This window comes from Hemitrygon akajei, chromosome 21 (assembly GCF_048418815.1).
Source record: "Hemitrygon akajei chromosome 21, sHemAka1.3, whole genome shotgun sequence".
Classification (NCBI taxonomy): Eukaryota; Metazoa; Chordata; class Chondrichthyes; order Myliobatiformes; family Dasyatidae; genus Hemitrygon; species Hemitrygon akajei.
In genome coordinates, this window is record NC_133144.1 from 20,967,778 (window position 1) to 20,991,290 (window position 23,513).

At 41.5% G+C, this 23,513-nt stretch overlaps 1 protein-coding gene across 1 annotated transcript in view; it reads right to left on the bottom strand.

Annotated features, from left to right (window-relative positions):
- Positions 1–22,156, bottom strand: part of kti12 (KTI12 chromatin associated homolog) — a 36,818-nt gene extending 14,662 nt beyond the window's left edge. The window contains exons 1-4 of the mRNA XM_073024973.1: positions 21,910–22,156; positions 14,127–14,178; positions 11,962–12,014; positions 2,000–2,055 (exon numbers count right to left, since the gene is read on the bottom strand). Of these exons, the coding sequence (XP_072881074.1) occupies positions 2,000–2,055; positions 11,962–12,014; positions 14,127–14,178; positions 21,910–22,060 (312 nt within the window). The 5' untranslated portion in view covers positions 22,061–22,156. The remainder of the gene's footprint in view (positions 1–1,999; positions 2,056–11,961; positions 12,015–14,126; positions 14,179–21,909) is intronic.
- Positions 22,157–23,513: the final 1,357 nt, after the last annotated feature.

Here is a 23,513-nt window from a genome sequence, read left to right on the forward strand (position 1 = left end):
GTGACAGTGGGAAAGTATGTATGGAACCAGAGGAAATAGCAGAGGTACTTAATGAATACTTTATTTCAGTATTCGCTATGGGAAAGGATCTTGGTGATTGTAGTGATGACTTTCAGCAGACTGAAAAGCTTGAGCATGTAGATAGTAAGAAAGAGGATGTGCTGGAGCTTTTGGAAAGCATCAAGTTGGATAAGTCACCAGGACCGGATGAGATGTACCCCAGGCTACTCTGGGAGGCGAGTGTGGAGATTGTTGAGCCTCTGGCGATGATCCTTGCATCATCAATGGGGACGGGAGAGGTTCCAGAGGATTGGAGGGTTGCGAATGTTGTTTCTTTATTCAAGAAAGGGAGTAGAGATAGCCCAGGAGATTATAGGCCAGTCAGTCTTACATCAGTGGTTGGTAAGTTGATGAAGAATATCCTGAGAGGCAGGATTTATGAACATTTGGAGAGGCAGAAAATGATTAGGAATAGTCAGCATGGCTTTGTCAAGGGCAGGTCGTGCCTTATGAGCCTGATTGAATTTTTCTGAGGATGTGACTAAACACATTGATGAAGGTAGAGCAGTAGATGTAGTGTATATGGATTTCAGCAAGACATTTGATAAGGTACCCCATGCAAGGCTTATCGAGAAAGTAAAGAGGCATGGGATCCAAGGGGGCATTGCTTTGTGGATCCAGAACTGGCTTGCCCACAGAAGGCAAAGAGTGGTTGTAGACGGGCCATATTCTGCATAGAGGTCTGTCACCAGTAGAGTGCCTCAGGGATCTGTTATGGGACACTTACTCTTTGTAATTTTTATAAATGACTTGGATGAGGAAGTGGAGGGATGGGTTAGTAAATTTGCTGATGACACAAGGGTTGAAGGTGTTGTGGATAGTATGGAGGGCTGTCAGAGGTTACAGCTGGACATTGATAGGATGCAAAACTGGGCTGGTAAGTGGCAGATGGAGTTCAACACAGATAAGTGTGAAGTGGTTCACTTTGGTAGGTCAAATATGATGGCAGAATATAGTATTAATGGTAAGACTCTTGGCAATGTGGAGGATCAGAGGGATCTTGGGGTCCGAATCCACAGGACACTCAAAGCAGCTGTGCAGGTTGACTCTGTGGTTAAGAAGGCGTATGGTGTATTGGCCTTCATCAATCATGGAATTGAATTTAGGAGCCAAGAGGTAATGTTGCAGCTATATAGGACCCTGGTCAGACCTCACTTGGAGTACTGTGCTCAGTTCTGGTCCCCTCACTACAAGGAGGATGTGGAAGCCATAGAAAGGGTGCAGAGGAGATTTACAAGGATGTTGCCTGGATTGGGGAGCATGCCTTATGAGAATAGGTTGAGTGAACTCAGCCTTTTCTCCTTGGAGTGAAGGAGGATGAGAGGTGACCTGATAGAGGTGTACAAGATGATGAGAGGTATTGATCATGTGGATAGTCAGAAGCTTTTAAACCAGGGCTGAAATGGTTGCCACGAGAGGACACAGGTTTAAGGTGCTGGGGAGTAGGTACAGAGGAGATGTCGGGGTAAATTTTTTTACTGAGAGAGTGGTGAGTGCGTGGAATGGGCTGCCGGCAACAGTGGTGGAGGCGGATACGATAGGGTCTTTTAAGAGGTTTTTAGATAGGTACATGAAGCTTAGTAAAATATAGGGCTATAGGTAAGCCGAGTAATTTCTAAGGTAGGGACTTGTTCGGCACAACTTTGTGGGCCAAAGGGCCTGTATTGTGCTGTACGTTTTCTATGGTTTTACCAGAAATCGTACTAGAAATACTTCAGATTTAACAAACAAGGGCTTAAGTGCAGTTATTAGCGATTAACATTTGTGCATGAGGGTAGCCTGGTGAGTGGTTTAGCAAGCGGCCCAGAAAAGTGGCGAGAAGTTACGAGGGTCTCAGAATAAAATCAAACTGAGCTAACAGCTGTGTTAGTAAAAAATACATACAAAACCTGCAATCCTTCACATTTCATTACAAAAGGAAGATTTAATGGCTACTTACCAAGCAATGTGGAGTCTGTGCATGCTTTATTAAACAGAACAGCTCATATCTGTAACCTATATTTAAAAGAACAGTCAGATGGATTCACATATTTGTAACAAAATTAGACACAGTGAGTCAATATTTTCACATCTCAAGAAGAAATGCTAAATCAAAAGTCATTCTGATCTGCCTCTTGATTAATTGGCCCCATTATCAGCCCAGCTGCTCATTTATAGCAAGCTTCTGTCAACCTGACTCGTCACCTCGGACAAGCTAAATTGGCGGCTTCTTCACAAGGCTTAAACATACACGTGTAGATATCGCCTGTACCAACTGCCGTCTCACACCTCCCTTATTACTTCCATGTATCCAGTTGGCAAAGAGATTCCCACATGCATTAAAAGCTACTGAGAGGGCCAGAGACTGCAAGTTAAAAACATTTCATCCTAACAAAATTGTAAATGAGTTTGAAAATAAGAGCATCTGTGCTTAAAAATCAACCCACAGCACCCACCACTCTCCCCTTTTTAACTAAAATATTAAATCCTCTTGATGGATAATTTACTTTATTTATTAATATACAGAAGAAACAATATAATATGTTAATGTTTTCCTCTACATTCATTGGATTGTCAAAGCAATAGAGTTTATTACTAGACATCAATGCCACGGATGATTCCTCTTTAAGCAATTCACAAATAAAGCAGTTAAGGTACCAAGATTGTGGTCCTTGCCCAAAGAGCCTTTGCAGTGGCTGCACCAAGCTTCAGTGCATCACCCAGCACGGACTTCTGCTGCCTGCAGTGTGCCGTGTGGCAGCATTTGCTTGCAGACATCTCTTTATACTGAAAGACCAACAAATTTCAGGTGGACCAAGGTGTACCCTTCCCAGAGCTGATGTTTGCCTCAGTGTGTATCTTTTGGAATTATAAGAGAGTCCTCTGTAATGCAGCCGCTTGGGATGTGCCTCTATGGCAAGGTATCCTCTCCAGACCTTCTTGACAATGAACTTGATCGGATACTGGTATCAGTTTGAGCCCCAGCCCAGGTGGCCAAACAGCAAAACTTATTCACGGAATCTGGCAGGCTGGAAGTGCCAAGGGGATTTGAACACTTCCTACTCAACATGTGGAAGTGGCTGGAATGATGAGCAGAATTCCAGCAGCTTAAGCTGTGGAATTACTGCTGATGTTCACAATTGTGGAGGGAAGGGAAGCCTTGGTTTTACAATTCCCACTTGGCTCCCATGCCCACTGGCATGATTCTACAGAGAATGGCTGTGCATTGCTCCACACTAAACCATTTGCTTTTGAGAACACACGGGATAGCAAAAGAACGTATTTAGGACCTTTAACACATGCAAAAGACATGTACAAAAGGCACAGAGAAATGCTTTATTAATTCTAGGAGTGGACCACCTCATAAGCCTACCTGTCAGGCATCTCCTCCCCCTATCTGTGTGGGTGGGCGGGGGGGGGGGGGTCTACAGTTCCCTTTTTTACCTCACCAGCCTCCCAGAGAACCTACAAATCCACAGCAGAACAAAGCCATCCTCAAAGATGACAGCTCTTTGTTATTTATGCCAAAGATGTCAGTACCCGTGAAAGCATTTTGAACATTTCCTGCAATCCAGCAGAAGACACCATTAGCTCAGTTCAATTTTTCATATCAGGATATCTGCAGGTACATTATCTTTCAGAAAAGAATAGGTAAAAAAAAAAGCAGAAATTGTGAAAAGTACTTTTCATTCCAGAGATTTCTTTTGTTTAAGCTCTATTTTACAAAATTAGAGCTAAGCATTTTAGTAGCATCCTGAATGCAAATTGCTCATCACACTGACATTCTAAACACAATGGATTGCAGTTAGCAACACTCTTAGAAAAGCTTATTACCTGAAAAAGGAGCACCAGCTCAAACGTGAATACTCGTAACGATAGTATAAGTAGCAATTGGAGAAAACTGCAGAACTCTAATTATGTAAACCCATGCTCCTTCAGAGCACGTGGTTCAAGACTATTTAACCTGGGCTGCACTTTAGTGCAGAAGAGAGAAACCTGCACAGGCACTCTTTGAGATCACACGAAATAAAGTCCCATCAGCTCTCAGAGGGAGATACAAAAGGATGACACAGAGGAATTATCGCTGATCTCCTGACAATGTATAGCATTGCAAATATAGATCACCTGCTTATTCATGGGCCTTGGGCGACCTCCCTGAACTTCTCCAGAAGATAAGAGGGGTTGGATGAAATCCAGGCCATGCCACCTGTCAAGCCCAGCCAGGAGATACTCATCCTCCTTCTCTGGACATGGATCTATCACTGAAGAGGGACACCTTTACCTGTGAACAGCCACCTCAGTGAGGCCCAGAAACAGACTCGTAGCCCATTTGGCAAAATTTGCTTTGCTATAATTTATCTCATCCAAGCTATGGCACTGAACTCCACTGGTCTTAGTCTTAAGTGTAACTAGTAGAGTGGGACCTAAGCCACATGTTTCTAACTAGACTACAACTAAACCAAGCCCAAGACCTCAGACCTTGCAATATTAAACAATTTACTTACAGAATGACCTGCAAGGACATTGACTGTATTACTGCAAACAGTAATCATTCCAGGTAGGTACAGTGGCATGCAAAAGTTTGGGCACCCCAGTCAAAATTTCTGTTACTGTGAATAGTTAAGTGAGCGGAAGATGAACTGATCTCCAAAAGTCATAAAGTTAAAGATGACACATTCTTTTCAACATTTTAAGCAAAATTAGTGTATTATTTTTGTTTTGTACGATTTTAGAGTGGAAAAAAGGAAAGGAGCACCATTCAAAAGTCTGGGCACCCCAAGAGATTTGAGCTCTCAGGTAACTTTTAACAAGGTCTCAGACCTTCATTAGCTTGTTAGGGCTATGGCTTGTTTACAATCATCATTAGGAAAGGCCAGGTGATGCATATTTCAAAGCTTTATAAATACCCTGGCTCCTCAAACCTTGTCCCAACAATCGGCAGCTATGGGCTCCTCTAAGCAGCAGCCTAGCACTCTGAAATTTAAAATAAATGATGCCCAGAAAGCAGAAGGCTATAAGAAGATAGTAAAGCGTTTTCAGGTAGCCGTTTCCTCAGTTTGTAATGTAATTAAGAAATGGCAGGAAACAGGAACGGTGGAGGTCAAGTTAAGGTCTGGAAGACCAAGAAAACTTTCCGAGAGAACTACTCATAGGATTGCTAGAAAGGCAAATCAAAACCCCCGCTTGACTGCAAAAGACCTTCAGGAAGATTTAGCAGACTCTGGAGTGGTGGTGCACTGTTCTACTGTGCAGTGACACCTGCACAAATATGACCTTCATGGAAGAGTTATCAGAAGAAAACCCTTCCTGCGGCCTCACCACAAAATTCAGCGTCAGAAGTTTGCAAAGGAACATCTAAACAAGCCTGATGCATTTGGAAACAAGTCCTGTGGACTGATAAAGTTAAAATAGAACTTTTTGGCCGCAATGAGCAAAGGTATGTTTGGAGAAAAAAGGGTGCAGAATTTCATGAAAAGAACACTCTCTAACTGTTAAGCACGGGGGTAGAGAAGAATGAATTCAATTAAATAGCAGCAAATTCTGGAAGCAAACATAACACCGTCTGTAAAAAAAAAAGCTTAAGATGAAAAGAGGATGGCTTCTACAACAGGATAATGATCCTAAACACACCTCAAAATCCACAATGGGCTACCTCAAGAGGCGCAAGCTGAGCCATGGGCCTCACAATCCCCCGATCTAAACATCATTGAAAATCTGTGGATAGACCTCAAAAGAGCAGTGCATGCAGGACAGCCCAAGAATCTCACAGAAGCCTTTTGCAAGGAAGAATGTGCGAAAATCCCCCAAACAAAAATTGAAAGACGCTTAGCTGGCTAGAGAAAGAGTTTACAAGCTGTGATTACTTGCCAAAGGGGGCGTTACTAAGTAGTGACTATGCAGGGTGCCCAAACTTCTGCTTCGGGCCCTTTTCCTTTTTTGTTATTTTGAAACTATAAAAGATGGAAATACTACTTTAAGCAAGATTACTTTTTAAAGAAATGTGTCATCTTTAACTTTATTATGCCTTTTGGAAATCAGGTCATCTTTTACTCGCTTAGCTAATTTTGACCAGGAGTGCCCAAACTTTTGCATGCCACTGTAAATTCTTTCTGAGTCAAAGCGCGTTGAACTCCAAACTAAATTTAACCTTCTATCCACTCAACCTGTCGAACGCCAACTTCTTGAAAGCAAGAGTCGCTTTTACATCCATGGGGATAAGTCTGGTAAATTCCTAGCCAATCAGCTGAGGCGTTCCAAAGCCAAACAACATATTACAAAGATCCAGAAGGAGAACGGAGACTTTACATCGGATCATTTTGAAAATAATGACGCATTTAAAAATTTTTATTCTCGGCTTTATTCCTCTGAATGACAATATCCCTGTGGATCAATTTTTACAGAATCTGAATATCCCCTCACTTTCATCTGATTTCAAAGCCAAACTCAATGCGCCTATATCACCAGAAGAAATATCTTTTGCAATTTCTGCACTGTCCTCAGGGAAATCTCCTGGACCTGATGGGTTCCCTGTAGAATTTTATAAATCATTCTCTTCACTTCTTTCTCCTCAGTTACTTTCAGTAATATCTGACTCGTTTAATTACGGCAAATTGCCACCCTCTTTCAATGAGGCATCTATTATTCTTATTTTAAAAAAGGGCAAAGACCCAACAGAGTGTTCCTCGTACAGGCCGATCTCTCTGCTCAATGTTGATGTAAAGATCTTAGCTAAAATGTTGGCTCATAGATTAGAAACCGTTATTCCCTCCATTATCTCTGATGACCGAACAGGCTTTATTAAAAACCGTCTCCCTTTTTTTAACATTCGGCATCTATTTAATATTTTATACTCAGTTCCAACTGGCACTCCTGAATGTGTTATCTCCCTTGATGCGGAGAAAGCATTTGATCGTATAGAGTGGAACTACCTTTTTGCAGTCTTAGAAAAATTTGACCTCGGCCAAAGTTTCATCTCTTGGATCCAATTGCTGTACCTGTGTCCTACTGCTTCTGTTCTAACCAATTTTCAGAAATCCCAAGTATTTAATCTCAAACGTGGCACCCGTCAGGGATGCCCCTTAAGTCCCTTTCTCTTTGATTTGGCTATAGAACCTCTGGCGATAGCATTTCGAAATTGTCCTGAATTGACCGGGATTTGGAGAGGGGGTGTTGAGCATAAAGTTTCTCTCTATGCTGATGACTTATTACTCTTTCTCTCAAATCCATCTACATCCTTACCTCTAATGTTTTCACTTCTTGACCAGTTTAGCCAGATCTCTGGCTATAAACTCAATTTACATAAGAGTGAACTTTTCCCAATTAATAAAGAAGCACAAGAACTAATATTTCGTGATTTCCCTTTTAAAGTAGTCCATAATCAATTTACTTATCTTGGAATTACAGTCACAAGGAAGTTTAAAGATCTCTTTCGTGAAAACTTTGTCAATCTTTCATATGCTATAAAACAGAGTCTGGTACAATGGTCACCTCTATCTATGTCTTTGGTAGGTCGTATTAATGTTGTTAAAATGTATGTTCTCCCCAAATTTTTATACTTATTTCAATCTATCCCAATTTTTATTCCTAAATCTTTTTTTGATTCCTTAGACTCTATTATTTTGTCATATCTGTGGCAGAATAAGCGCTCTAGAATTAATAAATTCCACCTCCAAAAATCTAAAAAAGAGGGTGGCATGGCTTTACCTAACTTTCGCTTATATTACTGGGCAGCTAATATACATTGTGCTGCCTTCTGGTCTTTCTTCCACGGTCAACCCGAGTGCCCTAACTGGGTGGCAATGGAGTTGAGCTCCACCAAAGAATTATCTATATCTGCACTTCTTGGCTCTGCACTTCCTAGCAGTCTGCCCAGATCAATAGCTAATCCTCTTGTTAGACACACTTTGCGTATATGGGCTCAGTTCAGGAAATGCTATGGTTTCCAGGGGTTTTCCGTTTCTAGCCCTGTCGCACATAATCACCTTTTTTTTACCTACTACGTACAATTCAGCATTCCATGTTTGGCACAGGAAGGGCATTAGACATTTTGAAGATCTCTTCATTGATAATCGCTTTGCTTCTTTTCAGCAGCTCTCTGTTAAGTTCAACCTGCCTAACGCTCACTTTTTCAGATATCTCCAAATCCGACACTTTACTGCTCCTTTAATTACTAACTTTCCTGAAATGCCTGCGAAAAATGCTATGGACCTATTTCTTTCCATTAATCCACTAGGTAAAGGTTTAATATCAATTATCCGAGATAAACTAGCAGCCTTACGACAGGCCCCTGTGGATAAAATTAAAATGGCCTGGGAGCAGGATTTAAATATTTCCTTATCCGAGGAGAGCTGGGACTCAGTTCTCAAATCGGTTAACTCAACCTCCCTTTGTGCTCGCCATTGCCTTTTACAGTTTAAGATTGTTCATAGAGCCCATATGTCTAAATCTAAACTATCTCGATTCTACCCTGGCATTAGACCGCTCTGTGATAAATGCAAGAGGGGCGTGGCCTCTCTCATCCATATGTACTGGTTCTGTCCTAGCTTGGAGAAATTCTGGAAAGATGTCTTCACTACATTATCGGTACTCTGAATCAGCACCTAGAACTTAACCCCTTAATTGCTCTGTTCGTTTTTTGGGGCGAGACAGACTTATGTCTGGGTCCCACCCAATGCCGAATACTATCCTTTGCCTCTCTCCTGGCGAGACGCTTGATCCTCCTTAGATGGAGAGATGTTGCCCCGCCCACTCATGCGCAATGGCTTAACGACATTATGGCCTGCTTGGACCTCGAAAAAATTCATTATTCAGTTCTTAATTCGGATCTAAAGTTCCATAAGGTCTGGGGACCTTTTATCGAGTACTTTCATAACCTTCCTCCTGACTAGGGTTTTTTTCCTTTCTTTTTTTTTTCTTCTTTTCAGTCCCTTGCTTTCAGCTCCCTTTTTTTTCTGGTAGTAGGCATTATTATCCTCTGCTGCTAAGTGTATTCACAGTCTGGAAGTTTGACTGTCCTGACTTATACTCTCTATATTGTGTGGTGGTTGGTCTGGAGTTGATGTTGTTTTTTTCTTGTGTTGTGGGGCTTGGGGAGGACACTAAGCTCACTTGTCTTTAATTTAGGTGCTTTTTTGTTAAATTCTCTTTCTTTGTAGCATATTGTTATTGTATGCTTAATTTTGCACTGTATTAATGCTCCTCATTGGGATTTGGGGTTTTTAATTTTGTAAAATGTTTTGAAAAACTAATAAAAAAATTAAATTCTTACTGAGTCTGATCTGACTTTCTGGCCAATTGCTAACTGCTTGTTGCAACAGGTACTCACAGGTTTCTTGCTACAGCCCCAAATTTAAAAACAGAAAGAAACAGTTGGCTGCCTTTTTATAATTAAATGGTTCAAGTACAACAAATAGTTCAGGAAATTACAATTTGGTGCTGTGAACAGTAGACATATACGATACATAATAAAACTTTTTCAGACGTAATACATTGGCACCATTCTAAAATACAGTGCCCATAAAAAGTATTCACCGACCCCCCCCCCCCCCGAGAAGTTTTTATGTTTTATTGTTTTACAACATTTAATCACAATAGATTTAATTTGGCTTTTTTGACACTGATCAACAGAAAAGACTCTTCTGTGTCAAAGTGAAGACATATTTCTACATATTGGTCTAAATTTATTACAATTATTAAACATAAAATAACTGATTGCATACCTGCTCACCACCATGCTTCACAGTAGGGATGGTGTGTTTACGCCAAACACTGTTTAGTCTGATGGCCAAAAATCTCAATTTTGGTTTTATCACACCATAAAACCTCCTTCCAGCATGTCCCACATGCCTTCTGGCAAACTCTAGCCAAGAGTTCAAGTGAGTTTCTTTCCCCCCAAACAGTGGCCTTCTCTTTGCTACTCTCTCATAAAGCTGCAACTGGTGAAACACCCAGGCAACAGTTGTATGTGTAGTCTCTTTCATCTCAGCCACTGAAGCTTGTAACTCCTCCAGAGTTGTCATATGTCTCTTGGTGGCCTCCCTGACTAGTCCCCTTCTTGCAAGTTCACTCAATTTTTAGGACTGCCTGCTCTAGGCAGATTTACAGCTGAGCCATTTCTTGACAACTGACCTAACTGTACTCCAACGAATATTCAGTGACTTAGAAATTTTCTTGTACCCATCTCCTGACTTGTGCTTTTCAATAACTTTTTCACGGAGTTGCCTGGAATGTTCTTTTGTCTTCGTGTAGTTTTTGACAGGATACTGACTCACCAGCAGTTGGACCTTCCAGATACAGATGTATTTTTACTACAATCAGTTGAAACACTTTGACTGCACACGGGTGATCTCCACTTAACTAATTCTGTGACTTTAAAATGGCTACACCAGTGACGACTTGGTGCGTCATATTTCGAATACTTATGTAATCGTTTTTTTATGTTTTATATTTAGATCACTTTGTAGAGTTCTGTTTTCATTTTGACACCAAATCTGTCAATCAGTGTCAAAAAAGTCAAATTAAATCCATTGTAATTCAATGTTGTAAAACAATAAAACATGGAAACTTCTGGGGGTTGGGGGTGAATACTTTTCATAGGCACTGTATATACATACACACCATAAATCCTAGTCAAATGACAGGCACGTGAACTAATTAGTTCTTATTTGATGGAGAAACACAGTACAGTTAACATTTTGTATCAGAGTAACATTTGGACCTTGTGAAAGTCATAGCCTTAGAATGAAGAATGTGTCTTTCGAACAGAGATGAAAAATTTGTGAATTTGTAGAATTCACTGCCGCATATGGAGGCAATTCATCAGGTATATTTAAAGCAGAGTTTGATATTTAGTAAGGGTGTCAAAGTTGATGGGGAGAAGGCAGGAAAATAGAGTCGAGAGGGAGAGTCAAGTCTAACTACATACATGTATACCATCAAACAAAATGACGTTTCTCCAAACCAGGGTGTAAAGCACTGCAGTACACATAACACACAATAACTTATGAAAGGAAGGGTGAAATCAACAAATAAATTACCCACAAATAAACAAATTCAAGTGCACAAATTAAATATTGTAAGGTACAGAACAGATTAACCAGTGACACTTTGAATACGATGCAGCAGGGAGTTCAGAAGCCTAATGGCCTGAAAAAGTTTCTGATCCTGACCGTTCTTGTTTTTATGCATCGGAGTCTCCTGATAGATAGGTGGGATCCTTAATAATACTAAGGGCCTTGCGTATGCAGCACTCCTGATAAATGTCCCCAGTAGATGGTAGGGAGACCCCTATGATCCTCTCAGCCATTCTCACAGTCATGCTTGAATGGCAGAGCATACTCAATGGGCTGAATGGCCTAATTATGCTCCCATTTTTAATGTCCTGAATTGTTTCTTTCTCCACAGCTGCTGCCCGAACCAACTATTTTCAGCATTTTGATTTTTAAATTTAGAGCTGCATTACCACATGCTCTTCGCCTTCCAGCCTTCAGAAAGTAATCAGCTGATCTCCATCTTAAATCTCAGCCCATCAAGCATAGGATGGATGGCCTGCTGCATCACACAACATATCACTGCATAGGATGGATGACCTACCCCATCACACAACATATCACTGCATAGGATGGATGACCTACCCCATCACACAACATATCACTGCATAGGATGGATGACCTACCCCATCACACAACATATCACTGCATAGGATGGATGACCTACCCCATCACACAACATATCACTGCATAGGATGGATGACCTACCCCATCACACAACATATCACTGCATAGGATGGATGGACTATGGCATCGCCCAACGCAACAAGCATAGGATGGGTGGGCTATGGCATCACCCAACATATCACTGCTCTCAAAACAATGAGAATGGCATCTGTACATCATTGAATCAATTTAAAGACTCACTCCATACCTTTGATGTAGTTTAGAGTATCCAGAATCACAACATCTTCTTTATTGATTTTTCTGAGAATAAAGATACACAAGTTTAAAGAAAAATATGAAATTGCACTAGATAGTACAAGTATCAGGCACATTCTGAATCTCATCCAAAATACCACTGTAACAGCCAGGCAGAAAATATGTCTGTTTTTGCTATTCCTTTCCTGCTCACTGGGTTGAGTACGATTTGCTTCCAAATGCTAACGATGCTCTGAATGGCAAGCTGCGTACAAGCCCTACTCAATTGTTGTGCTTTATTGTGGAATGTGTGTCTAGGCATACAACAGAACATGGCAACACAGTATATTATCAAGTTAAAACAATAATTAATTACCATCTTATTAAGTATCTTATCAATTTGGACGGTCATTAATTCCAAAACGAAGAACTGTGGATGACAGAAATCTGAACAAAAAATAGTAATGTTGAAAATACTCAATACATCAGGCAGCAACAGTGGAGAGACAAGCAGAGTTAATGCTTCAAACTGAAATACTTTCAATGACTCTGCAGTTCATGTTATTAGCATCATTTACTTTTTATTATTCTTTTTGTATTTGCAGACTTTGGTTTTCTTTTGCACATAGATTGTTTGTCATTCTTGTTTGTGTGTAGTTTTTCACTGATTTGTATTTCTTTATTCCATTGTGAATGTTGATGCCCATAAGAAAATGAACCTCGGTAGTACATGGAGAAATACATTCAGTGGCCACTTTATTAGGTACACCTGCTCGTTAGTGCCAATATCTAATCAGCCAACCCAGTGTCAGCAACTCAATGCATAAAAGCATGCAGACACGGTCAAGAGGGTTCAGTTGTTCAGACCAAATATCAGAATGGGGAAATGTGATCTAAGTAACTTTGACCATCAAATGATTGTTAGTGCCAGAAGGGGTGATTTGAGCATCTCAAAAACTGCTGACCTCCTGGGATTTTCACACATACCAGTCTTTAGATTTTACAGAATATGGTGCGATAAACAAAAAATAATCTAGTGAGCAGTAAATCTGAGTGAATATACCATGTTAATGAGAGAGGTCAGAGGAGAATGGCCAGACTGGTTCAAGCTGATAGGAAGGCGAATGCAACTCAAATAACCACCTATTACAACAGTGGCGTGCAGAAGAGCATCTCTGAATGCACAACATATCGAACCTTGAAATGGATGGGCTACAGCAGATGACCATGAACATGTACGTATGTTGGTAATAAATTTAGTATGAACCTTGCATCAGAATGGGGAGAAGTTGGAGGTAAACAAGTGTTACATTACTGGAATGAAGAGGGAGAACAAGACATCTGCGATAGAGAAGACCAGGAGAGATTAAATGACACAGAGTGGAGGTATTAGCAACACTCATTTCTTGTGGGTTATTTTAGTCGAGAAAGATGCTTGTCACACTGACCAACAACATGTGTGCAACCACAAGGAAATTAAGCTCAGAGTAGCAGAACTGTAAAAACGTCTCCAGTGCTACTGTGAGCCTGATAGTAGGAGACAAAAATAACCAAAGTCTTTTACAACTCAAATGTGCACCAAGGGCTGATGTCAAAATGACACAGAGTACCAGGACCAAGCACAGATAGAAGCATTGCTCTTACATTGTTAAAGGAAACAGTTCTGACCAGAAAGATTGAGAAAGCTTTGAGTCACACTCAATCACACAGGGAGAGCATATAAACTCCTTACAAGCAGTGGTGGGAATTGAACCTGGGTCACTGGTACTGCAAAGTGGGTACTAACCACTATGCTACTGTGTTGCCCCTTTAATAGTAACTGTGTTAGTTTGTGCACTCTGAAAAATGACAGTAAATGCAAGGACCAGTTTGCAGAGAGGTGGAGCAAATGGATGCCAAGCCAGGAGACAGAAGGAATATTACAGCAGGAGATACATGCATGTGCTGTATAGAACTGGCATGTACACAGAAAAGGCAAAGAGAATTTACTCCTTGGCATGGGCAAAGTTTGATTTACACTGCAGTGCAACCAAAATGTACAGAAACCAGAAAAAATACAAATTGCAAAAAATGTAAAAGCATGGGTAGTTTCATGCTTTACAAAAAAACCCAAAAGCTACAGTTTTCAGATCAGACCTTTTTTTATATCCTAATCGCAGAGTAATAATTTCATTCTACCTTTCAACTTCTGCTTTCAATGCTCCTCGGAGCTCCTTCTCCTTCCGAGAATCTGAAATACAAAATAAAAAATGACCACCATTTAGGTCTCTCTTGCTCATACTAAAACTATACATATATTAAATCAAATGGTGCTTTTTCCAACAGAATACACTGATGATATGTTATTCCATATATCCCAAGCTAACATCAAGTACCAAGGCACAAAAAAAGATTTTTAAAAAAGCATGTATAGTTGCAAGAAAAAGTTTGTGAACCCTTTGTAATTACCTGATTTTCTTCATTAATTACTCATAAAATATGGTCTGATCGTCATCTAAGTCACAATAATAGACCAACACAATCTATCTAAACTAATAACACACAAACAATTGCACTTCTTCTCATCAATACTGGGTACACCATTTAAACAATCACAGAATAGGTTCAAAAAAGTACGCAAACCTCAGGGGCAATGCCTTCCACAAAAGCTATTTGCAGTCAGGTGTTCCAATCAATGAGATGGAGATTGGAGGTGTGGGTTGTAGAAGTGTCCTGCCCTATAAAAAAGACAGTCAGGTTACTGACAGAGCCTGCTCTTCTCAAGAAAGAGCACCATGCCTCAATCAAAACAACTTTCAGAGGACCTTCGAAAAAAAACTGTAGACATGTAAGAAGCTGGAAAAGGCTACAAGAGCATTTCTAAAGACCTGAGTGTTCATCAGTCCACAGTAAGAGAAATAATCTACAAATGGAAGAAATTCAGTACTGTTGCTACTCTCCCTAGGAGTGGGCAGCCTGCAAAATCACACCAAGAACACAACGTGCAATACTGAAAGGGGTGAAAAAGAACCCAAGGATAACATCAAAACACCTGCAGAAATCTCCAGAATTTGCTCAAGTTTCTGTTCATATATCCACTATAAGCAATACACTCAACAAGGATGGTGTTCTTGGAAGGACACCTCGGAGGAAACCACTACTCTCCAAAAAAAATAATTCTGTATGTCTCAAATTTGCAAAAGACCGCCTGGTTCCACAACACTTCTGGGACAATATTCTGTGGACAGATGAAGCAAAAGTTGAACTGTTTGGCAGAAATGCACACCACTATATTTGGAGGTAAAAGGGCACTGCACGCCAACTCCAAAAGCTCATCCCAACTGTGAAGCATGGTGGAAGGAGCATGATAGTTTGGGCTGCTTTGCTGCCTCAGAGCCTGCACAGCTTGTAATTGTTGATGGAACAATGCATTCAAAATTATATCAAGACAGCTAACAATATCAGGGTAGCGGTCCATCACCTGAAGCTTAATAGAAGTTGGATGATGCAACAAGACAATGATCTGAAACACCAGTAAATCAAAAACAGAATGGTTTATAAAGAAGAAAATTTGTTTTGGAGTGGTAGAGTCACAGATTTTAATCCAACTGAGTGTTGTGGCATGACCTAAAATGTCATCCCAGAAATGTTGATGAACCAAAAGTTTTGTATGGAGGAATGGTCTACAATTCCTCCTCACTATGGTGCAAATCCGATCAGCAGCAACAGGAAACGCTTGGTAGAAGTTATTGCTGCTAAAGAAGGTTCTACCAGTTAAGAAGTACAAGGCTTAAAATACTTTTTTCCAGCCTGGACTGTGAATAATTTATCTATTATTGTGACTTAGATGAAGATGAGACTACATTTTATGAGTAATTAATACAGAAAATCAGGTAATTACAGAGGGTTCAAACTTTTTATTGCAACTGCAGACGCTGGTTTTATTTACTTAATTATTGAGATACAGTGAATAACAGGTCCTTAATGTCTTTGGGCCAGCAACCCCCAACTTAACTCTAGCCTAACCACAGGACAATTTGACGATCATCAACCTACAAACCGGTACTTCTTTGGACTGTGGGATGAAACCGGAGCACCTGGAGGAAATCAATGTGGTCATGGGGAGAACGTCCTTACAGACAGCAGTAGGAATTGAACCCTGGTCACTGGCACAGTAAAGCGTTGTGCTAACCACTATGCCACCATAGTGCAGTGGTAAAATTCCATGGCATCCTCAGATCTGAATGAGGACTTTTATCAGCATACTCTTGGGCAACAACAGTACAATTCTGGCAATCTAACAAGTAGCAGTGATCCCACCTTTCTATACGTTTCATAGACATTGATTATCTAAAGCAGTCACATTAACCAGTAGAGAGGTACCACTATGAATTCCTCTAAATTCACAGCAAACCCATGATGGCATCCTCCCTGAGCCTACATTGCCAGCATTGAGGCTTTCAATAGGCCAAATGGCCTAATTCTGCTTCTCTGTCTAATTATACTAAGCAGACCCCAGTGAGCAGGCCACATTGCTTCCAAAGCAAATACTCAAATGGAGGATCCAAACTGTAATTACCACAAGAAAAGCCATCTTTCAAGTGAGAAGTTACATTCACCTTTGGTCTCAGGTTCATGTAAAAGTCTTAAGACCTTTAGAAGAATAACCTGGTTAATGATTAAGAGATAGCAATAAATTTCCAAGGTTTCTTTTTTTTTTTGGGGGGGGGGGGCAATCAACGGAGATAGTTTACTATTCCACTGGGTAGCCTCTAACCTGATGGCACAAGCAATGATTTCTCTAACTTGGTAATTTCTCCCCATCCCCCTTCTCTCTTGGCTCCCCTCTTACCTGCCCCACTCCTCACCTACCTTTCAGCTCCCTCTGATGCCCCTCCTCTTTCCCTCATGGTTAACTCTGCTCTATCAGGTGCCTTCTTCTTCAACCCTTTACCTCTTCTACCCATCACCTCCCAGCTCCTCACTTCATCCCCTCTTCCCCCTCCCACCTGACCACTTGGGTTCCTTTACCCTCCCTCCCACCTTCTATTCAGGCTTCTCTCCCCTTCCTTTCCAAACCTGATGAAGGGTCTCAGCCCAAAATGTTGACTATTTATTCCCCCCTCCCCATTAATGCTGCCTGATCTGCTGAGTTCCTCCAGCATTGGTGTGTGTCGATCTGGATTTCCAGCATCTGTTTTGTATCAAAGTGGGCCATAAGGAGGGAGATTTTTCATATGCAGTTATCGCCCGAAAGCTGGCTCAATACTATGAGTACTGTGCTGCCAAGACAAAGATGCCATTCAAGCCTTGTAGAATGACGATGAACTGAAGTCCTCACCACCCCCAAATTAAAAGTCTGAGCACAAGGGTAGGCAAGTATGGGCTCTTTGGGAAAGTAAATTAAGAAACCCTTCTAAAGATACTAAATAAAATAGAAATTAGAAATATAGAGCAATATATTAAGTTAAGCCTGAAGAGATAAAGATTTAAACTGGCAAAACCAAATTGTTAAACGAACTCAGCGGGTCAGACAGCATCTGTGGAAAGGAATAAAGAGTTGATGTCGCCGGTCAGGACCGAAAAGGAAAGAAGCCAGAAATGCCCTCCTCCTTTCCAGTCTGTTCAAGGATCTTAGCCCAAAATGTTAACTTTTTATTCCTTTCCATGGCCGCTGCCTGACCTGCTGAGTTCCTCCAGCATTTTGTGCGTGTTACTCTGAATTTCCAGCACCCTGTATGTTTATGAAAAACAAAGTGACAATTGATATCAGGCAGTAGTACATAACAGCTTGGAAAAGCTTGGGGGAAGAGAATGGGAGAAAAGGCAAAGACCCCCATCATCCCGGCCGTCTTCTCACTGCTACCATCAGGAAGGAGGTATAGGAGCCTTGGGTCCCACACCATCAGGTTCAGGGACAGTAATTACCCATTAACCATTAGGCTCCTGAATCAGGGTGGGTAACTTCACTCACTTCAGCTCTGAACAGATTCCACAACCTAAGGATTCATTTTCAAGTTCTCAGTATTACTTATTTACTTCATTTGCAGTTTGACTTCTTTTGTACAATGTCTATCTATCAGTCTGTTTTTCATTGATTCCATTGTATTTCTCAGTTCTACTGTGAATGTTTGCATGACAATGAATTTCAAGGTAGTATATATTGACATATACCATACGTACCTTGTAAATACAGTCAGAGAGTACTACGGCATCCATGCTCTCTTCTTGCTGCTGCCATCAGGAAGATGATACAGGAGCCTCAAAGTACATGAACAATCATTACCCCTCAACTAAGAAGCTCCTGAACCAAAGGGATAATTTCCTATCATTGAAGTGAACTCACCTTCAAGGACTCTTCATCTGATATGCTTGAAATTTATTCCTTATATTTTATTATTTCTTTGTTTTGCATTTGCAGTTTGTTGCCTTTTGCACACTAGATAAATGCCCAAGTTGGTGTGGTCTTGTATCGATTCTATTATGGTTATTATACTATATTAAGTTTGCCCACAATCTCAGGGTTGTATATGGTGACATTTATATGGTGACAAGTAAATAATAAATTTACTTTGAGAAACTCCTTTATGTTCCCCCCAACAAATTCCCTATCACTATATCTTGCCTCTTCTCTCTCCTTCCCTTCTAACCAGAGCCAGACTCATTGCCAGAGACCTGCTCACTGTGGTTTCTCTCTGGTAGGTCAATCAATGACCCCCCCCCCCCACAGTATCCAAAGTGGTATACTTATTATCGAGGGAAACAGTACTGGGGTACTCTGTACTGGCTTCTTATTCCCTTTCCTCTTCTAACAGTCACCCAAGTAGCTGCCTCCTACAACTTGGAGGTAACTACCTCCTTGTAGCTCCAAGCTATCACCTGCTCACTCCCTCCCATGATCTGCAGCTCAGTGCACCATGCAGATGTAGTTATCAGGGAGACCGAGGTCTCCCAAAATTCCCACATCTCACGCAAGGAACATACCACTAACTCTGGGTTCATTCTCAACACATGTACATTCTATGTACTAACAGAGAAACAAAAACTTACTTGGAACCTACATCTGTGCTTGTCCGAGCCTTCTGAGCCAAAGCCAGATCACTAAAACTGGCCCACTCCAACAATGGCCACTCCACTTACAACTTTGTTTTTTATTGGCCAAAACAATATCTCTTTCCTAACAAGACTTGCAGCTTTCAAATGGCTCCCACCCTGCAAGATGTCGCTCTCTCACTTGCTACTTCAAACACTTCCCCTTCTGTAATCATAAAGTAAATAATAAATTTACATTGTACCTTGATTACAAGAAACTGGGAATCTTTCATGGAAGATTAGGATTTCTTTGGAAACAGAAACTCAGGGCTCCCTGATTTAGATGTCAAATGATTCTAGTCTGAGTTACTTATCTGGTTATCCAGGTCATCCAAAACTGGGAAAAGGGATAACAGCCCAAAATAGAAGAATGGGCATTGCTGGAACAGCCCACCCATCAGGGCTGCAGGAGGTCAATTCATGAGTGTATTCAGTCAGAGGCAATAGATTTTTAGATACAAGAGAATCTAAGGATCTGGAGTCAGAACAGAGAAATTGAGGAGCAGCAGCCACAATCTTACTGATTGGGTTGAAAGGCAGATTCATATTATTTATCATGTACGTCCCGAAGGCAGTGCTTGCCTTCATTATTTAGTCTCGTTATTTAAATAATTCTAAATACATGTCTATTCTATTGAGACCATAAGACATAGGAGCGGCATTAGACTATTCAGCTGATCAAGTCTGTTCCACTGTTCCTTCACGGCTGATTTATTATCTCTCAAAACCCCATTCTCCTGCCTTCTCCCTGTAACCCTGGACACTCTTATTAATCAAGAGTCTATTTTCTGTTTTAAATACCCAATGACTTGGCCTCCACAACCATCTGTGGCATTGAATTCCACAGATTCACCACTCTCCTCTTCTCTGTTCTAAAGGTACATCCCCTACCCTGAGCCCGCGCCCTCGGGTTCTAGACTCTCCCACTATAGGAAACATCGCCTTCCTGGCCACTCTATCAAGGCTTTTCAATATTTGATAGGTTTCAATGAGATTCCCCCTCGTTTTTCTAAACACAACAGCTATCAAATGTGCCTCATACATTAACCCTTTCATTCCAGAGACTATTCTTGTGAACCTCCTCTGTACCCTCCCCAATATCAGCATACCCTTTCTTACATAAGGGGCTCAATACTGCTTACAATATTTTAAGTGCGGTCTGTCCAATGCCTCCTAAAGCTTCACCATTACATTCTTGCTTTTATATTTTAGTCATTACATTTCCCTTCCTTATCATTGACAGGGCCTGCAAGACATAGCAGCAGAATTAGGCCATTCAGCCCATTTAACCTCATACACCTGCCTTATCACCATATCCTTTGAACAGGAAGCTATCAACTTCCACTTTAAATATACCCATGGACTTGCCCTCCACCACAGTCTGTGCCAGATTCACTACTCTGACTGAAAAATTCCTCCTTACCTCTTTACTAAAAGGTTGCCCCTTAATTCTGAGGCTGTGCCCTCTAGTTCTGGATACCCCCACCCTAGGAAACATCCTCTCTACATCCACCCTATCTAGTCCTTTCAACATTCGGTAGGTTTCAATGAAATCCCTCCGGCATTCTTCTAAATTCCAGTGAGTAACATTTAGGGAATCTTGCACAAGGGCTCCCAAGTCCATTCACACCTCTGATTTCTGAATTTTCTCCCCATTTAGAAAATAAACTATGCCTTTATGCCTTCTGCCAAAGTACATGACTATACAATTCCCTACATTGTACTCAGTCTGCCACTTTTTTTTGCCCATTTTCCTAATTTGTTTGTCCTTCTGCAGATTCCCCGATTCCTCAACACTACCTGCCTCGCCACCTACCTTTACATTATCTGCAAACTTACCCATAAAGCCATCAATTCTATCAGCCAAACTGTTGACATATAACATGAAAAGAAGTGGCCCCAAAAAGGTCCCCTGGAGTTTTCAACTCTGTCAAAGCTCATACAAACTTGTAAGCTCCTCAGTGTCACTACATCTGAAAGCCAGTTTCATTCTGTTTACAACAGTCAATAGCCTTACCACAACTGCCATTTTGTTTGACTCCACATTTTGTGCTTAGGGGTGCTACTTTGTGTCAGAGGGCTGTTTGAAATTGCATGCCAAAGACTTGGAAATACAGCATAAGAAAACACAACCATTCTTAATATAGCAGCACAGTACAGATGCTAAAGTGTCATAATTTAGCTAAAATGTTAAACTGAGGCCCAGCAGCATCTAATCTCAAATCTCACTCAAATGTTATGAATGCCCCCTCTTCAATACCCCTTGCCCTTCCCTTCACACACATCTCTTACCTTGCCCTGAATTGCCATCCTATTAACCCACTCCCATAAGCCCCAAAATACCCCCAGCATTCCATTGCTTTCTCCTACAACCCTCCCTTCTTACACCGCTCCCCAAAACTCCATTTTCCTCAACCCTCGCTTTTGCCATCCAGCCCACTCCCCTTTACCCCGGCCAACACCATCATTCTGTAACCCTTCGCTACCTATCCTTTCCCCTCTACTCTCTCCCCACACCCACTTTGCCCCTTCCAACTCTATACCCTCCCCCTTTACCCAATCCCCTTGGAACCTCCCTTCTCTCCCCTTAGCCCCTTCCCCTCTGCCTTTCCACATTCCTCATTAGCACCCTCGCCCTTTTACCTATGTCTTTCTCGTCCCTCCCCGGTTTCCCCTCTGCCCCTCCCCCCCACTGCGACCATTTGCCTCATTCCTCACTCCCACTTGCCCCTTTTCCCTGTGCCCCCTATTCCCACACCCTTTGCCCCATTCTATCCCCTTTATCCCCTCTCTTTGCTGCTACTCTGTCCCCCTTTACTCTCTACCCCGTCTCTCCTTCGGCCCCTCCATTTGCCCGCACCCCGTTCCTCCTTGCCCCGGCCCCTCTCACCCGCATAGACCTCGTTGCGCTCCACCCCCAGGCTCCGGTCTCCCACCTCCACCACCTTCCTGTCCGTCGCCTCCCGCAGATATTCGATCAGCTCCGCCGCCCTGCGGCTCTTCCCGCTGCAGGGAAGGCCGCACAGAAGCACCAGCGGCATCGCCCAACGCTCGCAGCCGAAACGGAGAGACCCGAGCCTGCAACCACCGGATTCTTCCTCACGTTTAATGGCGGACGGCAGACCAACAGAAGGCGCATTACCGCCCCCTACCGATCCGGAGTGTGGAGCAAAGAGACGGCAGCTCCCCCAGAAATCACAACTACTCTATCATAACTAACTAGTATCATAACTAGTTAGTCCTGACGAAGGGTCTCGGCCCGAAACGTCGACAGCGCTTCTCCCTATAGATGCTGCCTGGCCTGCTGTGTTTCACCAGCATTTTGTGTGTGTTGTTGTTTGAATTTCCAGCATCTGCAGATTTCCTCGTGTTTACTGTATCATAAAGTCTAATACTTTTCAGAAAGTCAAAAACACACTTGTATACATTATGATGGCAGTGATATCCTAACACACTTTCCATCCCAAACTGTGTCTGCGCTGTTTCTTGACAAATGTCTGTATCGTGCATATTAATTCTGAACAATGAATTAATTATTCAACTTACTATGTCCAATACGTAAACGTGCAAGTATAACTTCTTCCCTCCTTTTATACCCATCTCCCACCAACCTCAGAATTTTATATAAATTACGTCCTTTCTCTGCCACCGTGATCGAATAGACTTTTTAAATTACGACTTTCACCTCACCTTTATGCAAAAGCACCACTATATTTATATTCTTTTTTGCAATTTATTTTTATTGAAGTTCATCATCAAGCAAACATTTCCATAAGATGTATTTCATATATTGTACATATGTATCATATAGTCATATATGCCACAAATCTCCACCTATATTTATATTCTTAATGTTAAGTGATTTATTGGCTAGAATATCGTCCACCTCGTTTCCTTCATAGGCGGGGACCTATAGGAACCGGATACATAAGCCTCGACCCTGCAGATTCAACAGATGTGGTCGAATCTCAAGGAGAATGTCTTGCCTACAATTTGAAAGACCTGTTTCAATCGATGTCAAACGCGAGAACGAATCAGAGCACAGAAGCACATAATCAGGGCCTATTTCTTCTGAAGCCACCTTAAAGGTGCGGCGGAGCTTCTTGTTTCCTGTCGGCCCATTAAAGGGATCTGTGCGTGGCCGCGTCCTCCGATTTTCGCCAGGTCCGCTCTCGCACAGTAGGACCTTCAAAGTGAGATTAAACTGTTTACTCTTTTCCATAGATCTCCTGAGTTCCTCCAGCATTTTGTGTGCGTTAAGTTAGAAGATGCTGCAAACACAAGGAAACATTGACAATTTCAGTGCGTGTAATTGAGTTATATTGAAAGCTGTGACATTATTGACCTGATAACCCAGAGAGCTGGATTACTATTCCCCAAACTAGAAATCAGAATCAAAATCAGGTTTAATATCACTGACATACATTGTGAAATTTGGGAGACAGTACATTAAAAATTATAAATTACAATAAAAATATATATTCAAAAATTAAA